Below are 23,113 nucleotides of genomic sequence, written 5' to 3' on the forward strand. Positions count from 1 at the left end.
GCGGAGCGGGGAATGAGGCGGCAATCCCCGATTCCTGCGGCCCGCAGGCTCGCCCGGCTCCCCGGGGACAGCGGCGGCTGCTCCGGCCGGCCCCGCTGCGGCCCGGGCACGGCCACCCGCCCACCCTCGGGCTCCGGGGCTGGCTACGGGAACCACACTGTCACCGGGGCTGGAAAACACCTCTGGCATCATCGAGGGCAGCCCGTGCCCAACGCCCCACGTCAACCAGGCCGTGGCACAAGTGCCACAGCCAGCCTTGCGTTAAACACCTCCAGGGACAGTAACTCCACCGCCCCCCTGAGCAGCCCTTTCAAATGTCTAATCCCCATTTCCGGGAAGGAATTCTTCCAGATGTGCGACCCGACTCTCTCCTGCCGCAGCTCAGCCACCCCTGGCCGGGGAGGGCGGTCAAAGGAGAGGGGCAGTGGTGCGGAGGGAGCCCCGCAGGACGCCGTGCCGCATCCCGGGAACGGGAAAGGATACGGAGCTCAGGCAGTGGGGCCGGGAGCATTGGCAGGGCGGGGGAAGCAGCGAGCAGCCCCGGCGGCCGCCGCGCCCCGGCCGTGAAGGAGGCGGAGGAGGGCGCGGGGCGGCCCGGGCGCGGCGGCCCCGTCCGCGCTCCCCCTGCCCAGCCCCGGCCATGAATATGTAACTCCCCTCTATTTCCCGAGCTCCATTGCGGAGCCGCCGCTCGCCATATTGTGCTGCGGGGGCTGCGGCGGCGCCGCCGGCCACGGAGCGAGGCGGCACCGGCGGGCGGTGAGCGCGGGGCCGGGCGGCGCCTCCGGGGCTCTCTGTCCCTGCGGGACCGGGGCGGGTGCGGAGCCGCGGGCGCCTGGGCGCGGTGTCCGAGCGGGGCTGACCCCGGGCGGGGAGGCGACGAGGGCGGCTGCTGGGCTGCTCCTGCGGGGCGGGGGTCGGGGTGTCCGGGAGGGAGCCGTGGCCAGCGGCCCCATGGCAGCCTGGAGCCGCTGTTGCCACTAGCCCGGCCGTGCTGCAGGGCCGCGGGGCACCGAGCCGTTCCCGGGGCCGGCGTGGGGCTGCCGAGCCCGGAGCAGCCGGGGTATCCATCTGTACACACATACCTACATGCACGCAGCGGTCTCCCTGTACGTGCATGTGTAGGTGCATGTGTGCAGCCCGGGCGCTGCAGGCAGAGGTAGAACGCGCGGCTCCATCGCAGCCGCAGTAGCGCAGCGGCAGCCGGCGAGCGCGGCACCGCCGCTGCCATCCCCGGCGAGGGACAGCTCACGGACACGGCCCCGAGCCGCTCCCGTGGCTCTGCGCATCGCCCCTCCGAGCCGTGCGATCCTGGGTGTGATTTATAACTCGGCCTTCCCGGTCTTTTGTCTGTCCCGGAGCCCGTGCCGAGCGGTGCTGGCGGGGCGTGATGCTCGCGGACTGGGGCTGGGAGCCACCCGGCTGCTCCCGGGAAAATGTCGCTTCCCATAGGGCGGCAGGTGCAGAGGGACGCTGTGCCGGGGGCTGAGGATGTGTCTCCTCCCTCCGCATCGCTCCCGCTGCTTCCCGTACGAATTTAGCACTTGTTTCTTGCCAAGTTTTACATTCTGCAGTAGCTCTTCTGGATGGCTTGCCTTCCTTGCACCAAGCCTATGGCACCGTGTGTGTGTGAAACAAGCACCGAGCAATATTCTTCTCGGGATTTTTGTAAGCTGTTTGTTTTTCAGACCCTCTTCTATGGAAAATAATTGGATCAAGTGCCTAATTCCGCAGAAATCCAGAGGACGGCTAGTAGAGAAAGATGATTTCCAGTATGATAATTCATAATCCAGTCGTGTTTGGAAGTGGTTGTAGCTCTGTGTGATAACTGTGCACTGCACATGGGCTTTTAAGGATTAAAGGGAATTGCTTGCGTTTGAAAAACTGTGACTGGTGTGCAGGTGAAATTATTATTGCTTGGGGAGAATTCTTTCGTCGAGTGTCATTCATTCAGTGACAAAGACTCGATTTGTCATAGGAGTTCCCTGCAGAGGTGCTCTGATTTGTATTCATCTGTGTTTCCATTAAAAAACTTGTGTAATGAGATAATTTGACTTTCTTATACATCATGTCAAGCTCAGAGCTGACATTCAGCTGTCAGCTGAGACAGAGGCGCTGGCTGTGACAGCAGCAGCAGATATGGATAAGCAGTATATTTTGAATTAAAACTATTTGTTGGAAGGATTAGCTTTATCGGTTGTCTGGAGATGGGAGGAATTTTTGCTGGCCAGCACGAGCTGCAGTGTCAGGTACAGGTTTGTGGCTGGGTGTGACTCTGTGGCAGTGCTTTTCAGCAATGACAGACAAATCAAGAGCATCTTTCAACCTTACTGCCCCCATGAATTGTCACTCACGGTGTTTAATATTGTGTGCTGCATTCAAGTTTATGATAATAGAGGGACACAGACATTGTATTGGAGGTATTTTTTCAGTTCTTCAGTTGCTAAAATTGTTGGTCTTTGGCTTCAGAGCTTTGAAGCACCAGCCTTGCTGCAGCTGCCAAGAAAAGCACTTTCTGTCACGTCTTAGAGGTGAAATAACGTGCTGGTGCCAACAAAATAAATTGCATGGGTTTCCCTTCCCATGCTTTATGTTTTAGGAGTGATGAGCGGTAATGGGTTGAGTATAAAGACTTGGTTGGGTGTCTTGGGTGATTGGAGCAGAATTCTGGCATTTTCAATGCTCTGCTGTCATTGAATAGAAATACAGGCTACAGGAAAGCCATCAGTCTTGTATATGAAGTAGATGTTGGGCTAAGTGAATTTCTTCATCTTTCTTTTAACTCTTTCCCTTGCTTACGAAAAAGAAATGCAATGGGGGGAGGGAAAGGAGCTTTAAAAATGAGACTCCAGTCTGTGACTGCTCAGTTATGTTTTTCTTAGGAGCACTGGATCTCCTCTTACTGAAGCACCAGCTCTTTGAACATGCATGGAAGAAGCATTGGAGTAAAGGAATTCCTTCCACTTTTTTTCCCTTAAATACCTTTTACCTGTTTTTTTTTTTTTCTGAATAGGTCAGCAGTTTAATAATGATGCTGACAGAGTAAAGAGACTGGTGAAGAGATGCTGTTGAGCTTCAGCTTGCTTCTGCTTGGTTTTCTGTTGATTCAAATAACTGGCTGTCAGAGCTGACCTTCAATTCCTAATTTTCAAAGGAATGAGTAGCATTTGATATTGTAGAGCTGTTTAGACTTGTTGCAGTGGAAAAATATCTTAGGAATTACCCCTGGTTGCTTTCCCCCCACTTGTGGATCCTGGAGCTCTCCTGCAGACAGCAGGGAGTTAGCAGTAGTGTTCTGAAAACTAATTAAAACCTAAGCATTCTTTACTCTTCACCTCTTGGGGATATTGCCCTGTTTTGTGTAAGTATTGGTTTAAACTGTGTTAAGTTTGCACAAAATGGACAGTCTTACTTGTGGGGGAGTCCTCGAAACAGAAATTGTTCTTTGCTGTTGCCCAGCTTTAGGTGAGAGCTGCCTGCTTGCCAAGTTCACTGTTTTGCTTTTATAAATTTATTGCAGCTATTAAGTCAATCTGACATAAAATTGCTTGAGTCTTTTTGTCTCTCAAGTGTTGTGGGGGAGTTTATTTTCTGTTTATTAATAAGCAAGCTGTCTTTTTGTTCTCGTCAAGAAGATTCTGTCGCTGTTGGTTGTGGCTTCACTGCCAAGTGGGAGAGCAATCCTTATGGCTCTCTGCTCTTGGAAGGAACCTGGAATCCTGCACATACCTCTGGCAGAACCAGTCACAGCATTTGTGAAGATGCAAAAGATTCTGAATTGTAGTGCATGGACGTTCATAGAATTTCTGTTAAAATGTACAGAAAATGCAAAGGCCACAACAGAGGTACTGAAATGATTAAACTTCACTTAACTGAAGTGCTCAGGTCTTGCTTCTGGCAGCTGTTACTTCAAGGACACAACAAGAGAGTGGTTAGCCTGAAAAAAATGTGCCAGCAGAGCAGGGCAAGGAAAAATTAAAAACTAAATCTCATAAAAATATCCTAAGGCAACACATATAATGAATTGTTTGTACAATTTAGTTGCTGCGATGGATTCAACTTTCTGGAGTTTGAAGCTTTACTTTTTTTTGCTGCCAAAAGTTTTCAGTCCTTTATCCCTCCTGTTCTGATCTGATACAGCACTGAAATGAATTTTAGAAAGGAACTTTGGCTTTTCTCCTTCCCAGCTGGTGATTAATTCTGAAGTCCAAGGTTAATTTAAGAGATAAAGAACTTCATTTTTGAAACTCACCTGGGTAGTCACACAGATACTATACAGTACTATGCTTCATAATATGAAAAATTTGGCGTAAAATTTAAAAAGCAGCAGATAAAATCACAATTCTTCTCACTCCCCCAGAGTTCTGCTTAATGTTGTTGCTTCACGGGGCTAAATTATAGCTTGGTATTGGCTGTTTTCCTTTTTCTGTGAATTCTTGGCTAAGGTCTTTGGCACATTTGAGGTCAAGTGTTTGCCTGATCTATTGACCCACATCAGCAGTGAAAAGTTGCTGTTCCTGTAACAGTTTTGGGTTTTGTTTCTACTCCTGGCAGAAGGCATTAGTGTTGTAACATGGTTTAATACTACTTTGGATGAGATACAGGTGATGTGAAAGGCTAAGTTCCAGGATTGGAGCTCTAATGATTAAAATAATCTTACTGCCTGATGCATTAGAACAGTGGGCAATGTTTGCTTTTTTGTGTGTGTGTGTACCAAAACCTGAAAAGTTCTAAAATTAATCCTTTAAGATTAAAATAAAATAAAATAAAATCTAAGCTTTATAATTTAGGAATAGCCTGGGTTTGACATGTGATGAGTTTGAGCAGGTGAATTCTAGACACCTTAGAGGCAACTGGTGATATAGATCTCTGGAAATGTCATGGTATTTTTATGTATTCCAGTTTTTCTAGCTGAGGAGATGTCCTGGAGGGTAGGATACAGAACTGGGAGTGAGGAGCTGACACTGAGGGCTGAAGCTTATTGACAGGAAAGGAGTGATCTGGGAGGTGGTGTGGAAAGGCCAGATGCATACAGAGTACAGACCTTGTTAGAATAAACTGAAATTTGAGCTCAGCTCCACAGGAGGAATGTACCTGGACTCTGGGTGCTTCAATGCTGCTATACTTTCCTGCTGTAAATATACAGAGAAGCACCAACCTAAAATCAATCACATCTTTGTGTCATGTCCAGAAGTACGTGTCTGTTCCCAACACTCATAAAACAGCCTGGAGTTTGATCAACAGTTTAATTTGGTACTTTATTTTCCCCTGTTGCCCTTGACATCTAAACCAGGAGGATTATGTCCCTTTGGACACTTGTGTCAGCATGGGATTCATGGAGCCCTTCCAGAGGTGTCCAGATGCACAGCAGATGGTTTGTGTGAGGTCACCCTGCAGTGTCTCCAGGCCAGGAGCAGCAGCTTGACAGCCAGATTGGAAATGCTGCCCAACTCCATGGTTTGATCCCTCTCAGGGCCAGGGAATTGTGAGTGGCTGTTAGCTGGAAGATTCCATACCTCAAAGGCAAAACACTTAGAGTAAACAAAGCCAAGAAGCTGTAAAAGACCATGTGCTTCCAAGCCCATGGGTTTCAGAAATGCCAGTGTTATTTTTTTCCCTCAGTCAAATGTCATCTGTCCAGCAACCTTCCAGAGAGTCCATAGTCACAGCATTAGGTGCTGTTACTTGCTTTTCAAGGGAGGATTTTTTTTTTCAATGTTGAAGAGAAATGCTGTTAAGTTTATGGGAAAATGGGGATTTGGGACTAGTTATCAGGAAAATGAAAACCTCTGCTGTGGTGTGACTGCGAGGGACAGTCATGCTGGGAGAAGGCCTTTGGTGTTACCAGCTGTTGGGGCTGTTAAACTGCACCAGTGCCTCGAATTTCTCTGCAATCCTCAGTTTTATTGGCTGCTTTGGGGCATTTTTGAGTCTGTGGTCTTGAATTAATGATACATCTTTCCCTCCTGGCTGGGAGTGCTCTAGGGCTGCACTGAGGTTGTGTCTCTTTGCTAACTGCTCTTTATAGAGTGACAAACCTTGGATTTCTCAGTATTTTAAATGTAGAACTTGGCACAGTCTTGAGTGTGGGGAACATTTGTCACTCATGTATTTACAGATGGTTTTTTATTGCATTAGTAACTTCTCCATTGTCCATTCACCCAGTATCTGATATTTAGTGAGAGTTTACCCATCCAAATGTACAATTTGTGTCTTAGTATTAGTTTTCTGGTTTTATTATAGTTAAATTGTTTTCTCGGCCATAGTGGGGCCATACTGATATAATTGATCAAAACATTTGAATGTTAATCTCTTAATTCCCTTCTGTAAATAAAGTAGGAAAATAGGATGGCAGGGAGCCAGGTGCAAACACTGTTAAATTGGGATTGTCAGAGTGGCTATCGTGTGTTTAATTTTCAGCGAGCATCACTTCAGTTGGAACTGAAGTTGGAATGGCACAAAGTCATTGCTGGCAGTCAGGGCTGTAATGATGCAGGTGCTTTTAAACCCTGCTTAGTAAAGCCAGCTCAGGGATCCCTGACATGAGCATGCCTTGACATGAATCTGATCCCTGTCTTAATTCCCAGCCACGCTGTTTCCCAGGAGTGGCTGGTGGGACGGTTTCTTTCTCTTACAGAGCATGGTCCTTGAGAAACAAGGGCCACATGGTTTTAGAGCTGGAAGAGTAAATGGGCTATTGGGAAGGAATTGTTCCCTGTGAGGGTGGGCAGGCCCTGGCACAGGGTGCTCAGACAAGCTGTGGCTGCCCCTGGATCCCTGGCAGTGTCCAAGGCCAGGCTGGATGGGGCTTGGAGCAACCTGGGCTAGTGGGAGGTGTCCCTGCCCATGGCAGGGGGTAGCACTGGATGAGCTTTGAGGTTTTTTCCACCCCAAACCATTCCATGATTCTCTGCTGATATGATTCTATGTCTCTTCTGCCTCGTTTTTTATCTAATTCAGAGTTTCTGTCCCCCACACGCAGTCTGAAGGTGTGTTTGCTTGTAAGTTGAGCAGGTAGAAAGCACCATGTAAATACCCGTTAATTGTTACCAGATTCGGTTTCTGAAGCATGTAATTGGTATGTGAAGTTTCAGCTTCATAGTTGGTATTAATTTGCATTCTTTAGCAGTCTTTTAATTGGTGGTGGTTGTGCTTTGCACATGATAGACTTCTAGTTAATATATTTGCAATGCTGGCTCTGTGGAAGTGCTGTGGACTGCTCAATTTTGAACATAGCAGGCATTTACAAAGGAGCTCACATTCCCATCAGAATGAACTGATAAAGTGTTTGGTAATAGTTTTGAAATTAGCCCACCAATGTGCTTTCAGGGTGTTCCATGAATAGCTGGAACTGTTCACTTGATAGCACTCATGTTTAATCTCTATCTGATCCTCAGGAATTTGCAGTTTTACAGCTAATCTGCACCATTTACATCTCTATTCTAAGTGCTCTTTTTCTTAAATGTGTGGCTATATCATGAGTTTGTGGAGGAAACTCCCATTTTTAAGCAGACTTACTTAAATATTCTTTTTAACATACCAGGTGTCTGAGGGCCCAGTTCCTTCGTTGCTGTTTCTACACAGTTCAAACAAATGGATTTCTGCTTCATATAAATCTGGTGGTCACTGCTGTCCACAAAAAGCCTTTCTTTTGTGGGTACGGAGGATGGTCATAGGATGATATTTGGCCACCTGGATTGTAAAAGGTGTTGTGGACAGGAGAAGGTCATGTTTGCCTTTCTTCACCTCTTTGTTGTGGCAGTGGTTTATTGGCTGATCAGTGTCACTTGCTGTTGGCTTCTCTTGTCTGTCACTGTCTACACAGCAAAACTAAGGATAAAGATCTCTGATCGTGAGATAACCCCATAGAATAGTTTGGGTTGGAAGATCCTTCCAGTGACCATCCAATACAACCCCCTGGCAAAAGCAGGGCCAGTTGGTCAGATTGGTCACCACCACATCCAGTCAAGTGTGGCTGTGTCCCAGAGTGGGCATCCCACAGCCCCTCTCAAGTGACCTGTTACTGGTGACCCCTTGGCTGTGGCTTTCTGCTTTCAGGTGGGATTCGCTTCCCCTGTGGATTCTACTGCTCAGCACTTCTTAGCATTTATTCTGTCTGTCCATACACCTTCTGTCATGGGAAATACTTTCTCATTTTGGATTTATTACACTGAGTAATTGTTGCTTTCTATCTGGCTCATGGTGGGAGCCCACAGCACCTCGAGGGGTTTTGGTGCCTCTAACAGTTGATCTGATGGATACCAAGTCAGACCTTATCTCTCGGATGTCTGCAAGGCTGACAACTTGAACCTCGCATGTGGAGCTGCCCTGCAGAGCCACTGTGCTTTGATTGCAACTCTGAACATCAGTCCCTGAGGCTGGATTTGTCGTGAGCATAGATCAGGTGTGATTGTGTCAGGAGAAGATGACTCTGTGCATGGCTCATGGGATATTGAATTCAATTTGCAAACACAAGTGAAGACCTTCTGGTAAGGGATGTTGTGACGTTGGGAAGCCAAGGTCTGATGGCTGGATGGACTAAACCCAGTTGAGTAGGACCTTCTTCTCTTGAGTTTAGCCCCTTCAGAGAGCAGGGTATAATTACAGTAAGTGCAGTATAAACTCAGCAAGAGACAGTTTGAGGAGTGGTGACAGAGATGAGGGATGGGTGGCACAGCCTGGTGCAGTAACATCCTTTTTCAGGATCACAGAGGAGGGATTTCCAGAGCAGGGAACAAAAGGAGCTCCAGGCCAGAACCTGATTTGCCTGTTTCCTGGGGGATTTTTGATGCAGAGAGGAACATCAGAGTGAATACTAAACATACTAGGTTATACTCTAGTACCACTTGTCCTGGATTACAGCTGGATTTAAAGCTATCTGAACTGCCAGGGAACTGCAGGGAAGGTTAATTCCTTCAAATAGTGTCTTCCAGATTGTGTGCATTTTTTTTTTTTCAAATCAAGCTCTAAGCCAACAAGTAAAACCAGAAAAAAACCTTAAATTTCAGAATGCTTTAATTAAATAATTTGAAATGAATGATTGAGTTGAGTACTCTGTGAAAACGTGCAGTCTGTTCCCAATACTAGTTATAGTGTGAAAGAGAGTAAAACTTAAAGCTCTAAACCTGTTAAATTTCCAAGTCACTGCACTATGAATACCTGTTTTTAAAGGAATTAATCCTAGGAAGAAAAACCAGAAATGGTTGAAGGTGCTGTTGAATTTGGCACACCGAATAGAGGTCTAACTGTCTTACTGTTTTAAGTCTAAATATTTACCTTTTACAACTTGGAACAGAAATCAGTTATTTCTAAGATTTTAATACTCTCTAAAAATGTGTGTAATCTTTTTTTTTTTTTTTTAAAGAGCCTGATGCAATTTTTTTCCTCATAAGTGGGTTTTTTTTTCATGAAAGTATCACAGAAAGTTGAATGGGGGTTGTGTGGTTATGGTCACACCTGAGCTGGGTTTGTGGGTTCTCTCTCCAGCTGCTTGCTGCCATTCCAGCCTTTCTCTGATCTCAGGGTGTGCTGACACAACCACAATGCAGATGCTCTTTAGCCTTTGTCTGGGCTAAAACAGGCCCTGCAAAGCATTTTGGAGCATAATCCAGATTGTGAGGGATCCCTGATGGCACCCCCTGCTCCCTCTTTAAAGCAGGACCACCATCAAGGTTAGTGCTGGGCTAGAGCTCAGCAAATGTTACATATTCAGAACTGGCACATTTTCAGCAATAGGACTAAGGAGCTGTTGTTCACTGGTGGATCTGAGGCTGGAAACCTGTGAAAGGTAAGCTGGGAAGGGCAGGAGCAGAGAAATGGTGGTGCTGAGCTCCTCCTTTGGCTGCCCACAGACCTGACTGCTCTAAGTGCTGTCAGCTGGATTTTATTTTTACTTGACAGTTTCAGGGGTGGGATATCCAAATGCCCACCCTACTTCAGTCATGACTACGTTGGAGTAAATAATTAAGTATATTTCAGTGTGAGAGGTTGTAAAGTGGATGTGATGTGTAACAAGTGTGGATATTGGTCTGCTGGAGTTTTTTGTGCAAGCACATTTGGAAGAAGGACATCCCAGCACAAATTCTGCAGTCAGTGAGCAGGCAGGAGATCAAAAGGCCTTTCAGACAGGGTGTTCCTTACTGTTATTTTTCCTGTAATTGCCTGTTTTCCAGCATTTCAGGAACAAGACTTACTTTCTTAAATTTTTACATCCCAACTGGTTTTCTTCAGATTTGTTGAGGCGTAATACATTGATTTATCAATCATCTCTGGCTTTGATAATGACAGATGTGTGTACCCTGTAATTATGGAGTTTGTGATTAAGGATTTGCTGTGCCTGAACTCTGAGTCAGTCTGAAGGGTTGCAGGGGTCCATATAATATTGATTAAGTTGGTTTTCTTAATGATAGACAAGAATGGCCCTCTGGCCACAGGATTAACCCAAACAACTACTGCTTGTTGGTGGCTCTGAGAGAGAGAGGTTTGGTCTGCCAGAGGGCAGGGTCAGATTGGATATTGGGAAGACATTTCTGCCTATGAGGGTGGGGAGGCCCTGGCACAGATTACTCAGAGAAGCTGTGGCTGCCCCATCCCTGGGAATGGCCAAGGCCAGGCTGGACAGGGCTTGGAGCATCCTGGAATAGTGGAAAGTGTCCCTGCCCATGGCAGGGGGTTGAAACTGGATGAGCATTAAGGCCCCTTTCAATCCAAAATGTTTTGTGATTCTGTAAATGTGGCTTCACCCCAATTAGCCTGTTGTTGTGTGACTGGTTGCTTTCCTCTCATATCCAGAGGGAACAGACAAGTCATAAAGGTAAAAAGATGATAAGAAGTCTAAGGTTGTGGTGTGTTAGAAGTTTTTTCAAGAAAGGCTCATAGGGGTGTCTGACTTCCCATTGTTCCTGGTGCTTGCATGTGTGACTGTGAAGAAGTGATGCCACCTTCGTTATAAAGTGGAAAAGATGTGAAATGTTGAACGGGTGAAAAGTGGGTATTGTTGATGTGAAATCTGTCACATAGTGTGAACTGGGAAAATTAGTGTGAGAAAACTGTCATGTAAGACTGTTTTGAAAAACAACGCCAAGAGGGATGCAGAGGAAGAGTGAACTATGCCAGTGATTTTAGGAATGTGAAATTTCACTGGACTAAATTTCCAGACTGAAGAACAAATGTGAGGTTTGACATTTTTTCTCTATCTTCTGTCCCTTTGCCAGTAGTAGTTAATAAAAAGTCTGTTGTACCTTCAGTCTAGAAACTTTACACTTCATATTTTTCCCTCTGAACACAGTGTCAAGAACAGGAAGATCATCTTCCTTCAGCTCATGAAAACGTCCTACTTCTGTAGCTCTAGAAACAATCAGCCAGTGTGACCTGAGCCATGCATGATTTCCTGCTTCAAATCCAGTAGCAGTGAACTGTCCTAAAAGGCAACTGAAGAGTCAGCTAAATGTAGAGGTGTTTCCACCTCATTTCCCCAGACAAATGGAGAAGGCCATTTATTGATGCAACATCTGAAGTGATGGTTCACTGGTTTTGGTTTGTGACTGCTGGTTGGTACTTGGTGGCTGTTACATGGTCAGTGCAGTTCTGGGTCAAAATGCCTCTCCTGATTGTGGAGATGGATGTTTGATCCTGGTGCCATCTGTGGGTGTTGCTGGGTTAGATTTCAGCAGTGTGAGGAAACACAATCCAATCTGAGAGCCACCAGTGCCAGAGGGAAGAGAAGTCACACCTCATTCACATGCCTTTTTCAGGAACGATACAGATACAGAAATTGTAGGGGATCAAGGGGAAAGCTGAGCAGCCTTACTTATGATCATCAAGAACAGTAAAAACTCCATGGAGCATAATTTGTTCATGTTGTTGATCCAGCATGCTTGAATTGACCATGTTTCTGCTGCTCCTCAGGTTTCCCTTGCCAGAGGCAGAGGAGGTGTGTGGATCTTTGCAGCTTTCAGCTGGCTTTAAGGACACTGGTTTTCTTCTTGAAATTTGAAAGCACTATCACTGCAGCCCCTAGGGTGAGACTGCGGCACTTGACATCTCAGATGAGAAGGATTTTGAGTAAAGCTGCTCAGTTACTCATCAAGACAGCTGTGCAGAGTCCTGTGCACTGCAGCCTCGGGCTTGTAGGTGTGGCTGCGGGATGAATTCCAGACTCACTGAGCCTGGAAAGGACCTCTAAGATCATCAAGTCCAAGCTGTGCCAGATCTTCACTGTGTCACCACCACCAGAGCTCTGAGTGCCATGTCCAGGCCTTCTTGGACACCTCCAGGGATGGGGGCTGCAAACCCCCCTGGGCAGCCCCTTCAATGCCTGACCACCCTTTCCAGGAAGAAATGTTGGTGTTAATGTGCTTGTTGTGCAATGGATGGGTTTGATCCTGGCCCCCAGAGCTGCTGCTCTGTGTTAGCCAGCACAGGAGTTCAGGTGAGGAATTACCTGTACACACAGGGAATGCTGGCATGAGCTCTTCACTCAGGTGTGGAGAGCAGGCTCCTGTGTAGGACAGGCTGGATCCTCTGGGGCTCTGCTGCCTTGGTCCATGTGCTCCAGCAGGTTTTGGCAGGGGTTGTGATTAGCAGCTTCATGAGTTTCTTTCAGTAGCTGAAATGATGGTTGGTTGAATGTGTCAGTTTTGAAAGCACACAAGAGTGGTGTCCAGTGCAGACACAGAATGATGGTTGGCCTCTGTTAGAACAACACATTAAAAAATCCTTATCCTGGAGCACTTAGCTTCCTGTACACCTGAAATTGCCTTAAATATTAGTGGAAATTAGAACACAGAGAAACAGTGTTTCCCTTCTTTGCTGAGATGTGTCACTTAATACCATCATTAAATCTATATCACTGAATAAGTGAAATAAAATACTGCCAGGACAGCTCAGTGCTTCAGTCTGCAGCTGGGGAGGTGGTGGCTTCTCACCTTTACTGGGCTGGTGAGGTCTTAGCTGGACATGGGACTTCTCTGATCCCCACAGAGGAACATGTCTCTTGTGACAACTAAACTGTGGTTATAGGGCACGACATTTACACAGTAAAATTGGAGTTGGAGATGGACTCTGAGAGGAATTGGAGTGACCGTAAAAGGGGGAAGGGCTTCAGACTTACAGAGGGTGGATTTGCATTGGATATTGGGAGAAGTCTTTCCCTGTGAGGGTGGGTAGGCCCTGGCACAGGGTGCCCAGAGAAGCTGTGGCTGCCCCTGGATCCCTAGCAGTGTCCAAGGCCAGGCTGGATGGGGCTTGGAGCAGCCTGGGCTAGTGGGAGGTGTCCCTGCCCATGGCAGGGGGTTGGAACTGGATGATCTTAAAGCTCTCTTCAAACCCAAAGTATTCCAGGATTCTGTGATTCTACTTAAAAGACATAATAGTGGATGTGGCTATTTTATGTCAGGCTTTTTTTCCCTTCCTTCCTCAAAAAGAAGGAAAATACCAAGTGAGAGAACTCTGATTTCTGTACCTGGATGAAGTAGATCTAATACTCTGCATAGCTTATCTTGCTTTTCCCTTTACAATTAATTAAAGCTTATATAGTAACCTTGTTCTCCAGAGAGTTTGGGCCTTTTCATAGAGAACTTAATGAGTTGGAAAATAGATTATAATGTATGTGGTAGATGCCAATAGAAAATGCATTTGGCTGCTGAATTGAAGGGTCTGGAAACCCAGATTTAAAGAATGAATAAAAGCACTTGCATTTCTTCCACCTACAGAAAAGGTCTGCAACTGCAGTCTTGCCACTTACATAGTTACAATTATTTCTTTAAACATACCACTATCTGGGATAAGTTCACTTGCTCAAGGCAGGCATTTTTTGGAGTCATGGGAAGCAATGCCTCCTCTCTCCCAGCATAAAAGTATTTTCTGTTCAGAAACATAATTTTCTTCTGTCACTTTGCAGACTTTTTCACATCTGCAGTGACTCTGTGTGGTAATTTTGCCTCATCTCATACAATAATTGCACTAAAATTTTGATGAAACAGCAGTGCAGTTTCTCTGGGTTTTTAAAATTATTATTATTATTTAAATTATGCAGTGACTGGATTTCTCTTGATCTTTCAGTATCCTTCAAACTTTTGATGAGAAAGCCCATGGGATGTGTTTTGAAGAAGGAAAAGCCCTCGTGGTGTGCTCCAGTGAGCACATTTGACTGGTGTGCTGTGTCCTATCTCATTTTGCCCTTCCCCTCAGTGTAGGAAGCAGACCCTGCTTGATCCGTGTGCATGTTTGGAAGTGGATGTTTGAGGAATATTTTCCGCATCGGGTGGCATTTGTGGCATTGTTCTCTGGCCTTCAGTTCTGTGTCACTTTTGTTTTACAACTGAGTTGATTTTTGCCAAGTGTTCACGGCTGAGCAGCTCCCCCAGTTCTCCTGGAGTGGTGAAAGCAGGGGATTATCCTTGCGTGACACAGCAGAGCCTGGTACGTGGGGGGACGGGTGTTCCCTGGAGCCTCTGCTGGGCTGGACACTCGCTGCTGTGGCTTGGGAGGGGAGAGGATCCTCTGGGCCAGACACACCTGAGTGCTCAGCCCATGTCCCTTCTTTCCCCAGCCATGTCTCAGGCCGTGCAGACCAACGGGACGCAGCCTCTGAGCAAGACCTGGGAGCTCAGTCTGTACGAGCTGCAGAGAACACCCCAGGTAATCACAGAGCTGTGGGACTGCTGGGCTTGGGAGGCACCTCTGGAGATCTCCCTGCCCAGGCAGGGTCACCCAGAGCAGGTGACACAGGGGCACGTCCAGGGGGGTTTGGGATGTCTCCAGAGAGGGAGACTCCACTCTCCAGGCAGCTGTTCCAGGGCTGTGCGCCTTCCAAGGAAAGAAGTTTTTCCTCGTGTTGAGGTGGAGCTTGTTGTGTTTTAGTTTATGGCCATTGCTCCTCATCCTTTACATCCTTACAAACATCAGAGCTTTACCCACTGGCAGCTCTGAACAGAGTCTGGCACTGTTCTCTGACACCCCTTGGAGATTCTTATATATATTGATGAGATTCCCCTCTCAGTCCTCTCTCCTCCAGACTGACCAGGCCCAACTCCCACAGTCTCTCCTCATCAGAGAGATGTTCCAGACCCCTCCTCAGCTTCCTGGCCTCCCCTGGACCCTCTCCAGCAGTTCTTTATGTTTACTGTGTGTTGCAGGGCTGGCAGCACTGGGGTTTTGTGTGCTTGATGTGTTTGTGTGTCGTGTCTCTTTGCTGTGTCGCCTTGGGTAAAACACGCTGTCCCCATGAGGAAGGGACTCAATCCCAGGAAAGAACCTTTCCCTTCTTTGCTGCCAGGAAGCCATCACAGATGGCCTGGAGATCGTGGTGTCCCCCAGGAGCCTGCACAGCGAGCTCATGTGTCCCATCTGCCTGGACATGCTCAAGAACACCATGACCACCAAGGAGTGTCTGCATCGCTTCTGCGCCGACTGCATCATCACTGCCCTCAGGAGCGGGTACGTGAGCACTGCCAGGGGACACTGCCAGGGGACACTGCCAGGGCACTGGGGGGGGACACTGCCAGGGGACACTGCCAGGGCACTGGGGGGGGGACACTGCCAGGGCGGGGTCACTGCCAGGATGCTGCAGGGATGACACTGCCAAAGCATGGGGAGAGGATGCTGCCAGGGCATGGGAATGGGACACTGCCAAGGCACGGGGAGGGGACACTGCCAAGGATGGGACACTGCCGGGAAAAGGGATGGGACACTGCCAGAGGACAAGAAAGGGATGCTGCCAGGAGCAGGGATGAACACTGTGGAGGAAAGAAGGCTTGGACAGTCCATTGCACTTCAGGTGGAAGTGTCCTTGGCAGGGGGTTGATGTGGCATAGTCACTGTGCACTGGGAGTTTCTGAATGTGCAGCACACCTTTCAAATCCTGTTTTTCCATGTTCAGCCATCTCTGGAAGACGGATCAAATTGCCTCCTCATGAAAAATCATTTCATAGTTCTGTTTCTTACAAGGAGTTGAAGTCCTTTTTTCTATTCTTTTCATCCCTTAGATCCAGTATTAGTAAAACAAAAAAACACATCACTGACAAAACTGAGTTTTGTTTCCGTTATTCTTCCTTTTCCTAGCAATACATTTCAAATTATGTGTCCTGTGAGTGTTAGAAATTATGGAATCATAGAATCCCAGTTTGTCTTGGAAGGAACTTTAAAGCCCATTCAGTCCCACCCCTGCCATGGGCAGGGACACCTTCCACTAGCCCAGGTTGCTCCAAGCCCCATCCAGCCTGGCCTTGGACACTTCCAGGGATCCAGGGGCAGCCACAGCTTCTCTGGGCACCCTGTGCCTCCCAACCCTCACAGGGAAGAATTTCCTCCTAAGACTATGCCTCAGTATAATGCCCATTAGACATCCATTTTTTTTCTAGGTAAAAATCCATCCAGAAAATGAAGAGAAGAAGGGAACTTGGGACTTCTGATCTCTTCAGTCTAAATAGTTTGCTCAAACATACTTTAAAGTAAAAGAGCAGCAGGGAGAGATATGTTTGGGATCTTTGTTTAAATATCTGTTAACTACCTGATGTGTCAAGAGACAGAAGCCCCTTTCCAGATTTACTATAAATACTGAGTCTTAGTGAGCACCTTGACCAAGAATGGAAGCAACAGGGCAGAGTTTTGTTGCTGCTGGAGAGTTAAGTGTTGTTTCCTTCCTTCTTGCCCATGTCCAGGAACAAAGAATGTCCCACATGTCGCAAAAAGCTCGTTTCCAAAAGATCCCTGCGGCCAGACCCCAATTTCGACGCTCTCATCAGTAAGATTTACCCGAGCCGGGATGAGTACGAGGCTCATCAGGAGAGGGTGCTGGCCAGGATCAGCAAGCACAACAACCAGCAAGCCCTGAGTCACAGCATCGAGGAGGGATTAAAGATTCAGGCTATGAACAGGTACATAATCACCTGGTTTGTCTTTAGGCTAAAAATACAATGCCTGCCCTTGTGCCCTGTGGAGCTTGAGAATTTTCTCCTCTCCTCTGGTATCTGCCAAAACAATTTTAACCTTTGGCAAAATGATTTTTAACCTTTTATCCACTGTCAGAAATCTCTGTATCACTACCTGCAGCTTCTGTGGCAGCCTGACAGAAGCTTCAGCTTAGCTTTACCCAATTATGGCTGTCATGTCTTAGATAAGAAACCATAACACCATGAATCCTGGACCAAAATGCTACCCTTACATGCCAGTAAATGCACAGAAAACCAGCACTTGGGGCTGAGTTGTGACTTAATTCACAGGCTGGAATATGTGGTGTTTACACCGTGGTGAAATTGTAGATATGCATTTAAACCTGAGAGAGCCAGCTGGGAGAGAGGCCCCAAATTTTGCATTATAAAGCATGGTGTGATTTAATAATTCTAATCACATGTGGATGTGATAATTCTAATCATGTGTAATAATTCTAATCCATGCTTGGATGAAAATAATGGTCTGCAATTGCCTGAAAAACAACTGTGTGAAGTTAAAACAGTCTTAAAACATAGCTAAAAGGTGTTTGAGGGACATGAAAAAATGAATAGTTCTGTCTATGAGTATCTTTCTCCACTAAAGAATTAATATTAGTAATTTTTTAAACTTTAAATCTCTCTGAAATGTCTGTGTGCACATGCCTCACTCGGGGAGGTGGTGTGTTGTGACCTGGCTGGATTCTGGATGGCTCAGGGTGTGTCTCTGCCTGTTTGTGGCCAGGTTGCAGCGGGGCAAGAAGCAGCAGATTGAGAATGGCAGCGGGGCCGAGGACAACGGCGACAGCTCCCACTGCAGCAACGCCTCCACACACAGCAACCAGGAAGCTGGGCCCAGCAACAAGAGGACCAAAACCTCAGATGACTCTGGGCTGGAGCTGGACAACAACAACACCACTGTGGCCATAGATCCCGTGATGGACGGGGCCAGTGAGATCGAGCTGGTGTTCAGGCCTCACCCCACCCTCATGGAGAACGATGACAGCGCGCAGACGAGGTCAGTGGCCCCTTGCCATCTCCAGGTATTCCGCTGCTATTTCCTGGTGATTCGGTTTTCCATCACTTCTTGGGGATTCTGAACAACAATTTACTTCGGTCATACCACATCCTGTTTAAATGTATCACAGGATGAAGTGGCAGGGACCTTAAAGCCCATCCAGTGCCACCCCCTGCCATGGCAGGGACACTTTCCACTAGCCCAGGTTGCTCCAAGCCCCATCCAGCCTGGCCTTGGACACTTCCAGAGATCCAGGGGCAGCCACAGCTTCTCTGGGCACCCTGTGCCAAAGCCAGATGCAAATAAGCTGTCTCTCTTTCTTTCTGTTCTGAGTCAGTTAGATGGTACTGCTCAACTGTTATAAAAAATAAAGTCATAAGCTGTTTTAAGCCTTTGATCACAAATAAAGATGATTTTAAGGTTTTCTAGCATTGCAGTTCAGTAGTGGGATGATGGTGTTATATCAGCCTGTTTCTACTTACTCTAAGATTCTTTGGGAATAAACAAACCTTGTTTAAGTGTCAGCAGTTTCCAGAGCAGCTTTGTGTCAGCAGGATTTGCAGGCTGGCAGCTTTTCCTGATTTTTTTTTTTGTTCATAATCCAGTCCAAGCGCAGACTGCAAGTTTTGGCTCACAGCAGTGAGTAGTTTGATGGTGTTTCCTCAGGTCTTTTCTTGGCTTTGTCTGCTGATGAGACATCTCTCTGTGATGTGTGTAAATCTATGCGAAGCTTCAGCTGGGAACTGTCTCTAAAGGCCTTTTCACAGCTGACCTTTAATATTTGGGGCGTTGCAGATGGCTTTTCCCACAGCTGCTGCTCAGTCATTAGTGACGATCTGTGGAAATTGTCGCGCTTCCCTTGGCTGCTGTCACAGGTACATCAAGACCTCGGGCAATGCCACGGTTGATCACCTGTCCAAGTACCTGGCAGTGAGGCTGGCCTTGGAGGAGCTGCGGAGCAAGGGCGAGTCCAACCAGATGAACCTGGACACGGCCAGCGAGAAGCAGTACACCATCTACATCGCCACCGCCGCCGGCCAGTTCACCGTAAGCACCGCGCCGCCCCGCTCGCCCGGCCAGCCACAGCCCTGCATGCACTCCTGCTCAAAACCCACTCAGCTGGGCTCAGGAGAATTCATGGCACCAGCTTATTTAGCGGCACAGCAGTTGCTTTTTGGGAAAAAGTTGGTTGGTAGAAAAGGAGGCATAGAAATTAATTGGGGAAAATGCGGCGATGGCACCAACCATGATGGGGTTTACACCATTCTTTTCCAATTAAAATTGAAGAGGGAAAAATATTACTTCACTTGAGAATCTTCGTGGTTTTTAACTTGTAACCTGTGCCACATTATTGGTGACTCCTTCAAGTCAACACATTTAAGCATTGATTTAAGTAGCCTGTTTCACAGCACACCACCAGATAACCCCATTTGTTCCCGTTCTGCTGTTCTCTTCTAGGTGCTCAATGGGTCCTTTTCCCTGGAACTGGTCAGTGAGAAGTACTGGAAAGTGAACAAACCCATGGAACTGTACTATGCCCCCACCAAGGAGCACAAATAAGTGCTGGGAAACTGGGATGGAACTAACTCTTTTTATAGCTATGACTTCTTTAATATTAAAATAAGGCACCACCAGTATCTTCATGGACAATACACATGGTGCCTTCAAGCACTCACTATACTCAGTAATATGACTAGACAGTATTCTGGGCTGTATTTAATTTAGTCTTTGGGTTGGGTTTTTTGGTTTTTCCCTAGGAGACTAAACGACCTCCAGTGCATTCCAGTGTTTGAGATGCTTTTTTGTTCCTAATGCATGATATCTGATCCAGTGTTCCGGTTTGGAATGGCTTCGTTTTGTCCAGGTAAATCTGGATTTCTGCTCCATCAGTTATAGTAGCCTCTGTGAAGTGTGGGGTGTTGGGTGGCCAAGGAAGTCTGTTCAATAGTAGCAGTTGCCAAGGAATGTGTTAAATGTTGGAATTTGGTGACTGTTATCCATCTGAAGAATTGATTGGTAGAGAACGGATTTGGGATAGTCTTGCAGCTAGAGATAATCTGATTCCCTAGGAAAGGTTCATTAAGATATTTTCTTGTGAACAAAGGTGAATTTTGCATCTCATGAGAGGTATTGCTGCCCATGGCAGGGGCTTGGACCGAGATGGTGTTTAAGGTCCTTCCAAGTCCAGCCATCCTGGGATTCTGGGATTCCAAAGAGAGCTGCAGTGAGAAAACTGACACTTTAAAACCTTGCTGTTTACTGGGCTTAATTTAATACTTCAGTACTAAGTGGTTCATCAGATTGGTTTGGTTTTGTTTTTAATGGCTATTTCAGTCAAAAAACATCCAAACACCCCAAACCTTTAACTCTTCCCCACGCAGGCCATGCCAGTCTTGATTTCTGCCTGGCCCCTCCTGCAATGTTGCCCTGTCCTCACAGCTGAACTGGAGGAAATCTGGATGTTTCACAGCCTGCTCTGTTCCCCAGAGTAGGATCTCTGTTGTGAATGTGCTGTAAAGAACTGTCCAGAAAACTTTTTTGTTAAAGCAAATCCCCCAAATTCCAGCACGTGACCATCGAAATGCTTTGCTTTGGGGAATTGGGCTAGCCCAGCAGGGACCTTTTCCCAGTCAGTGTGAGTAGGGAAGACTTCAATTGTAAGCTGCTTCAAGATTCTACTTTTGTTACTTTGCCATAGCTTTAACAAACATGGCTTAGCACTTTGGAAGACAACTTCAGTACTTGACAAAGTTTACCATTTAGTGTCTTACTTTTAGGCTCAAGTTTCCCATCGTGGCAGTGGGCTGTGCTCTAAGGCCCGGTAGCTGCTGGTCATTTGCATGTACAGCCCCTGTACCCTGGTTCTGGACCTTGCTGTGGCTCTGAGGGGGCAGCTTGACCTGTCCCATGTCCTGTCTGAAGGGAAGCTGTCACCACGACGTTCCCTTTGCTCTAGGACTTGCTGATGAACCCTCCCCTGTTTGCCCCTGAGGCTTGAAGCAAAAAGAGTTGGTGGTAGGTGGGAAGCACCAGGCTTCACTCCACATGGTGTGGTTTACACTGCTCCTGTGTCCTGCCTGGACTCCCTTAGGCTTTGGCATGTGATACAAAAGTATTCTGCTGCTCGGGGATTCTCCTGGGAAGGACTTGCCCTTCCCCGGCTCTGGGCTTTCCTAGCACTTGTAAATAGTGTCCCTTCTGGCTGCTGTTCAGATCAGCTTTATCCTGCTGTGGAAACTGCACAGGCTTCTTTGAGTAACTTAATTATTTCCTCTGACTGGAGAGCCTCGGGCTTTTGTGACATGAAATGGAAGAGTTCAGGCCCCAGAGCACAGAGGGGCAGCTATTAGGGACCTGTTTTTGCTGACTTTGTGAAGCGTTGCTGTATAGACTGTAGTGCATGTCCACGGAATATAATGGGGGGTGGGGGAGTGGCTGTGCTAAATGCTTTAAAATTACTGGGGAGAACTTCTAGATTAGTACCAGCATCCCTTCTGGGGGGGCTGAGGGGAGGGAGTCCCTTAAGCAAGAGAGGTGTTGTGAAGCTGAGCGGTCTGTCTAGGAGCTGTCACTTTGTCTCCAGTTCTTTTGAAAAGCGTGAGAGAATGTGAAGCTTTTATTTTCATGTTGTAGTGAATTTCCTGAATATTTATGTTCTTTAAATATTATATATATAATGTAGTTGTTTGATTAAACCATTGATTGCACTGTGACTCTTTAGTGCTATATAAACTATTTTATTTTCAAAATGCCCCCTTTTAAAGCCATGTTCTTTTGTAAGTACATAATGTGTGTTACGTACGGGTAAGCCTAATATCCCAACTAAAGTATCTCCTATCCAACTAAAGTCCCACTGAAATGCTCAAATTGACAATAAAAGCAAAAATGTTATCAACAGCCTGTTGGGAATTGCAGTGCTGCTTCCTCTTGTGGTTGATGAAGGAGGCCCTTTGGGCAGTGTTTGTGTTCCTTCTGTTACAGTCCCCTGAGAGCAGCTCAGCTCCTGAGCCTTGAGTGAGAAATAGGGGCACGCAGAAGGCATCAGCTCTTCCACTGACCTGGCACAGGTGCTGCTGTTCCAACCAGATCCTGCAGCCTGAGGAAGGGAAGGATTTTCACAGCACTCAGGTTAAACCCAGCAACTTCGGGTGCATTTAACTATTAGGCAGCTTCAGGCAATAGCAGCAGAGAGCAACTGTAATGAATCTCTTCAGCTGAGGCCCATTATTTAGAGAGATCAAGTTTTGTTCCTTTCCTTGTTTTCTCTCTACGTTCACCACAACTTTTAACCAGAGGATGCACCTTAAGAGGCAATGCTTGAGTATGCCCAGTGTAGGGTTTCCTGAGATGCACTGAACAAGAACAGTCTCTGACTGAAGAAATCCTCCTCCTCTCTGGGCCACCCACAGGTTACCCAAATTGCCTCTGAACAGCTTCAACTCCCAGAAAGCTTCCTGGCTGTGTGGATCCGTGCAAGGAGGAACAAGACATCCCAAGCTCCAGACTCAAACCTACAGTAATGTTCTGCCAGCTGATTATGGCAGGACTGACCCTACCTGGTCAACAGCAGAGACCACTGCTGGATAGGAAAAGAATTCCCAGAGGCCTGAGTTACAAACACCCCTTCAGCTGGTCCCTGACAGATTACAGCAGCTTCTGCCTGTCTGGCAGAGGAAAAGACCCCAGACTGTAACAACAAGTCTGAGGTTCACTTTTTCTGCCCTTCCAAACACCTGGGAATCGTTGCCTTAGCTTGGAAAAGTATTCAATACCTTTGGCTCCTTAAAAGGAGCTGCAAGAGTAATCAAAAGTATTTCCCACAAGGGGCTTCAGATAAACTTTCTTTTTAACCTACTTTACTGTAATCAGAACACTCCTTTGCCCCAGGTAACTGACTTTAGGACTGCTTTTATCCTACTAACACTGAAGTGTGTTACCTGCAAGCAACTTCTGCCAACACTCTATCCACTTAAAAACCCAAAAATGCCACTAGGGAACGTGAAAGTCTCTCCTTCCATTTAGCTTTCCAACGTGCTCCAAGGTGATCTTTGGAAAAGAACTGTAAGCGCTGCATTTTTGAAGGAAACGCTGTTGCTGTATCACTGATTCAAGAACTCTTCAGTGAGTTCTTCCTTTTTGAAACTCAAGAAGAGAGTAACTCTCCACC

At 46.9% G+C, this 23,113-nt stretch overlaps 1 protein-coding gene across 1 annotated transcript; it reads left to right on the forward strand.

The window, feature by feature from the left end:
* Window positions 1-328: 328 nt before the first annotated feature.
* Window positions 329-21,843, forward strand: RNF2 (ring finger protein 2). The gene is made up of 7 exons (XM_038143873.1): window positions 329-759; window positions 14,552-14,640; window positions 15,278-15,438; window positions 16,662-16,877; window positions 17,674-17,946; window positions 18,822-18,993; window positions 19,405-21,843. Exons 2-7 carry the CDS (start codon window positions 14,554-14,556, stop codon window positions 19,504-19,506), a joined length of 1,011 nt encoding a protein of 336 aa, XP_037999801.1. The 5' UTR covers window positions 329-759; window positions 14,552-14,553; the 3' UTR covers window positions 19,507-21,843.
* The last annotated feature ends 1,270 nt before the right edge of the window (window positions 21,844-23,113 follow it).

The sequence above is a fragment of the Motacilla alba genome, chromosome 8, assembly GCF_015832195.1.
Source record: "Motacilla alba alba isolate MOTALB_02 chromosome 8, Motacilla_alba_V1.0_pri, whole genome shotgun sequence".
In the NCBI taxonomy this organism is placed as follows: domain Eukaryota; kingdom Metazoa; phylum Chordata; class Aves; order Passeriformes; family Motacillidae; genus Motacilla; species Motacilla alba.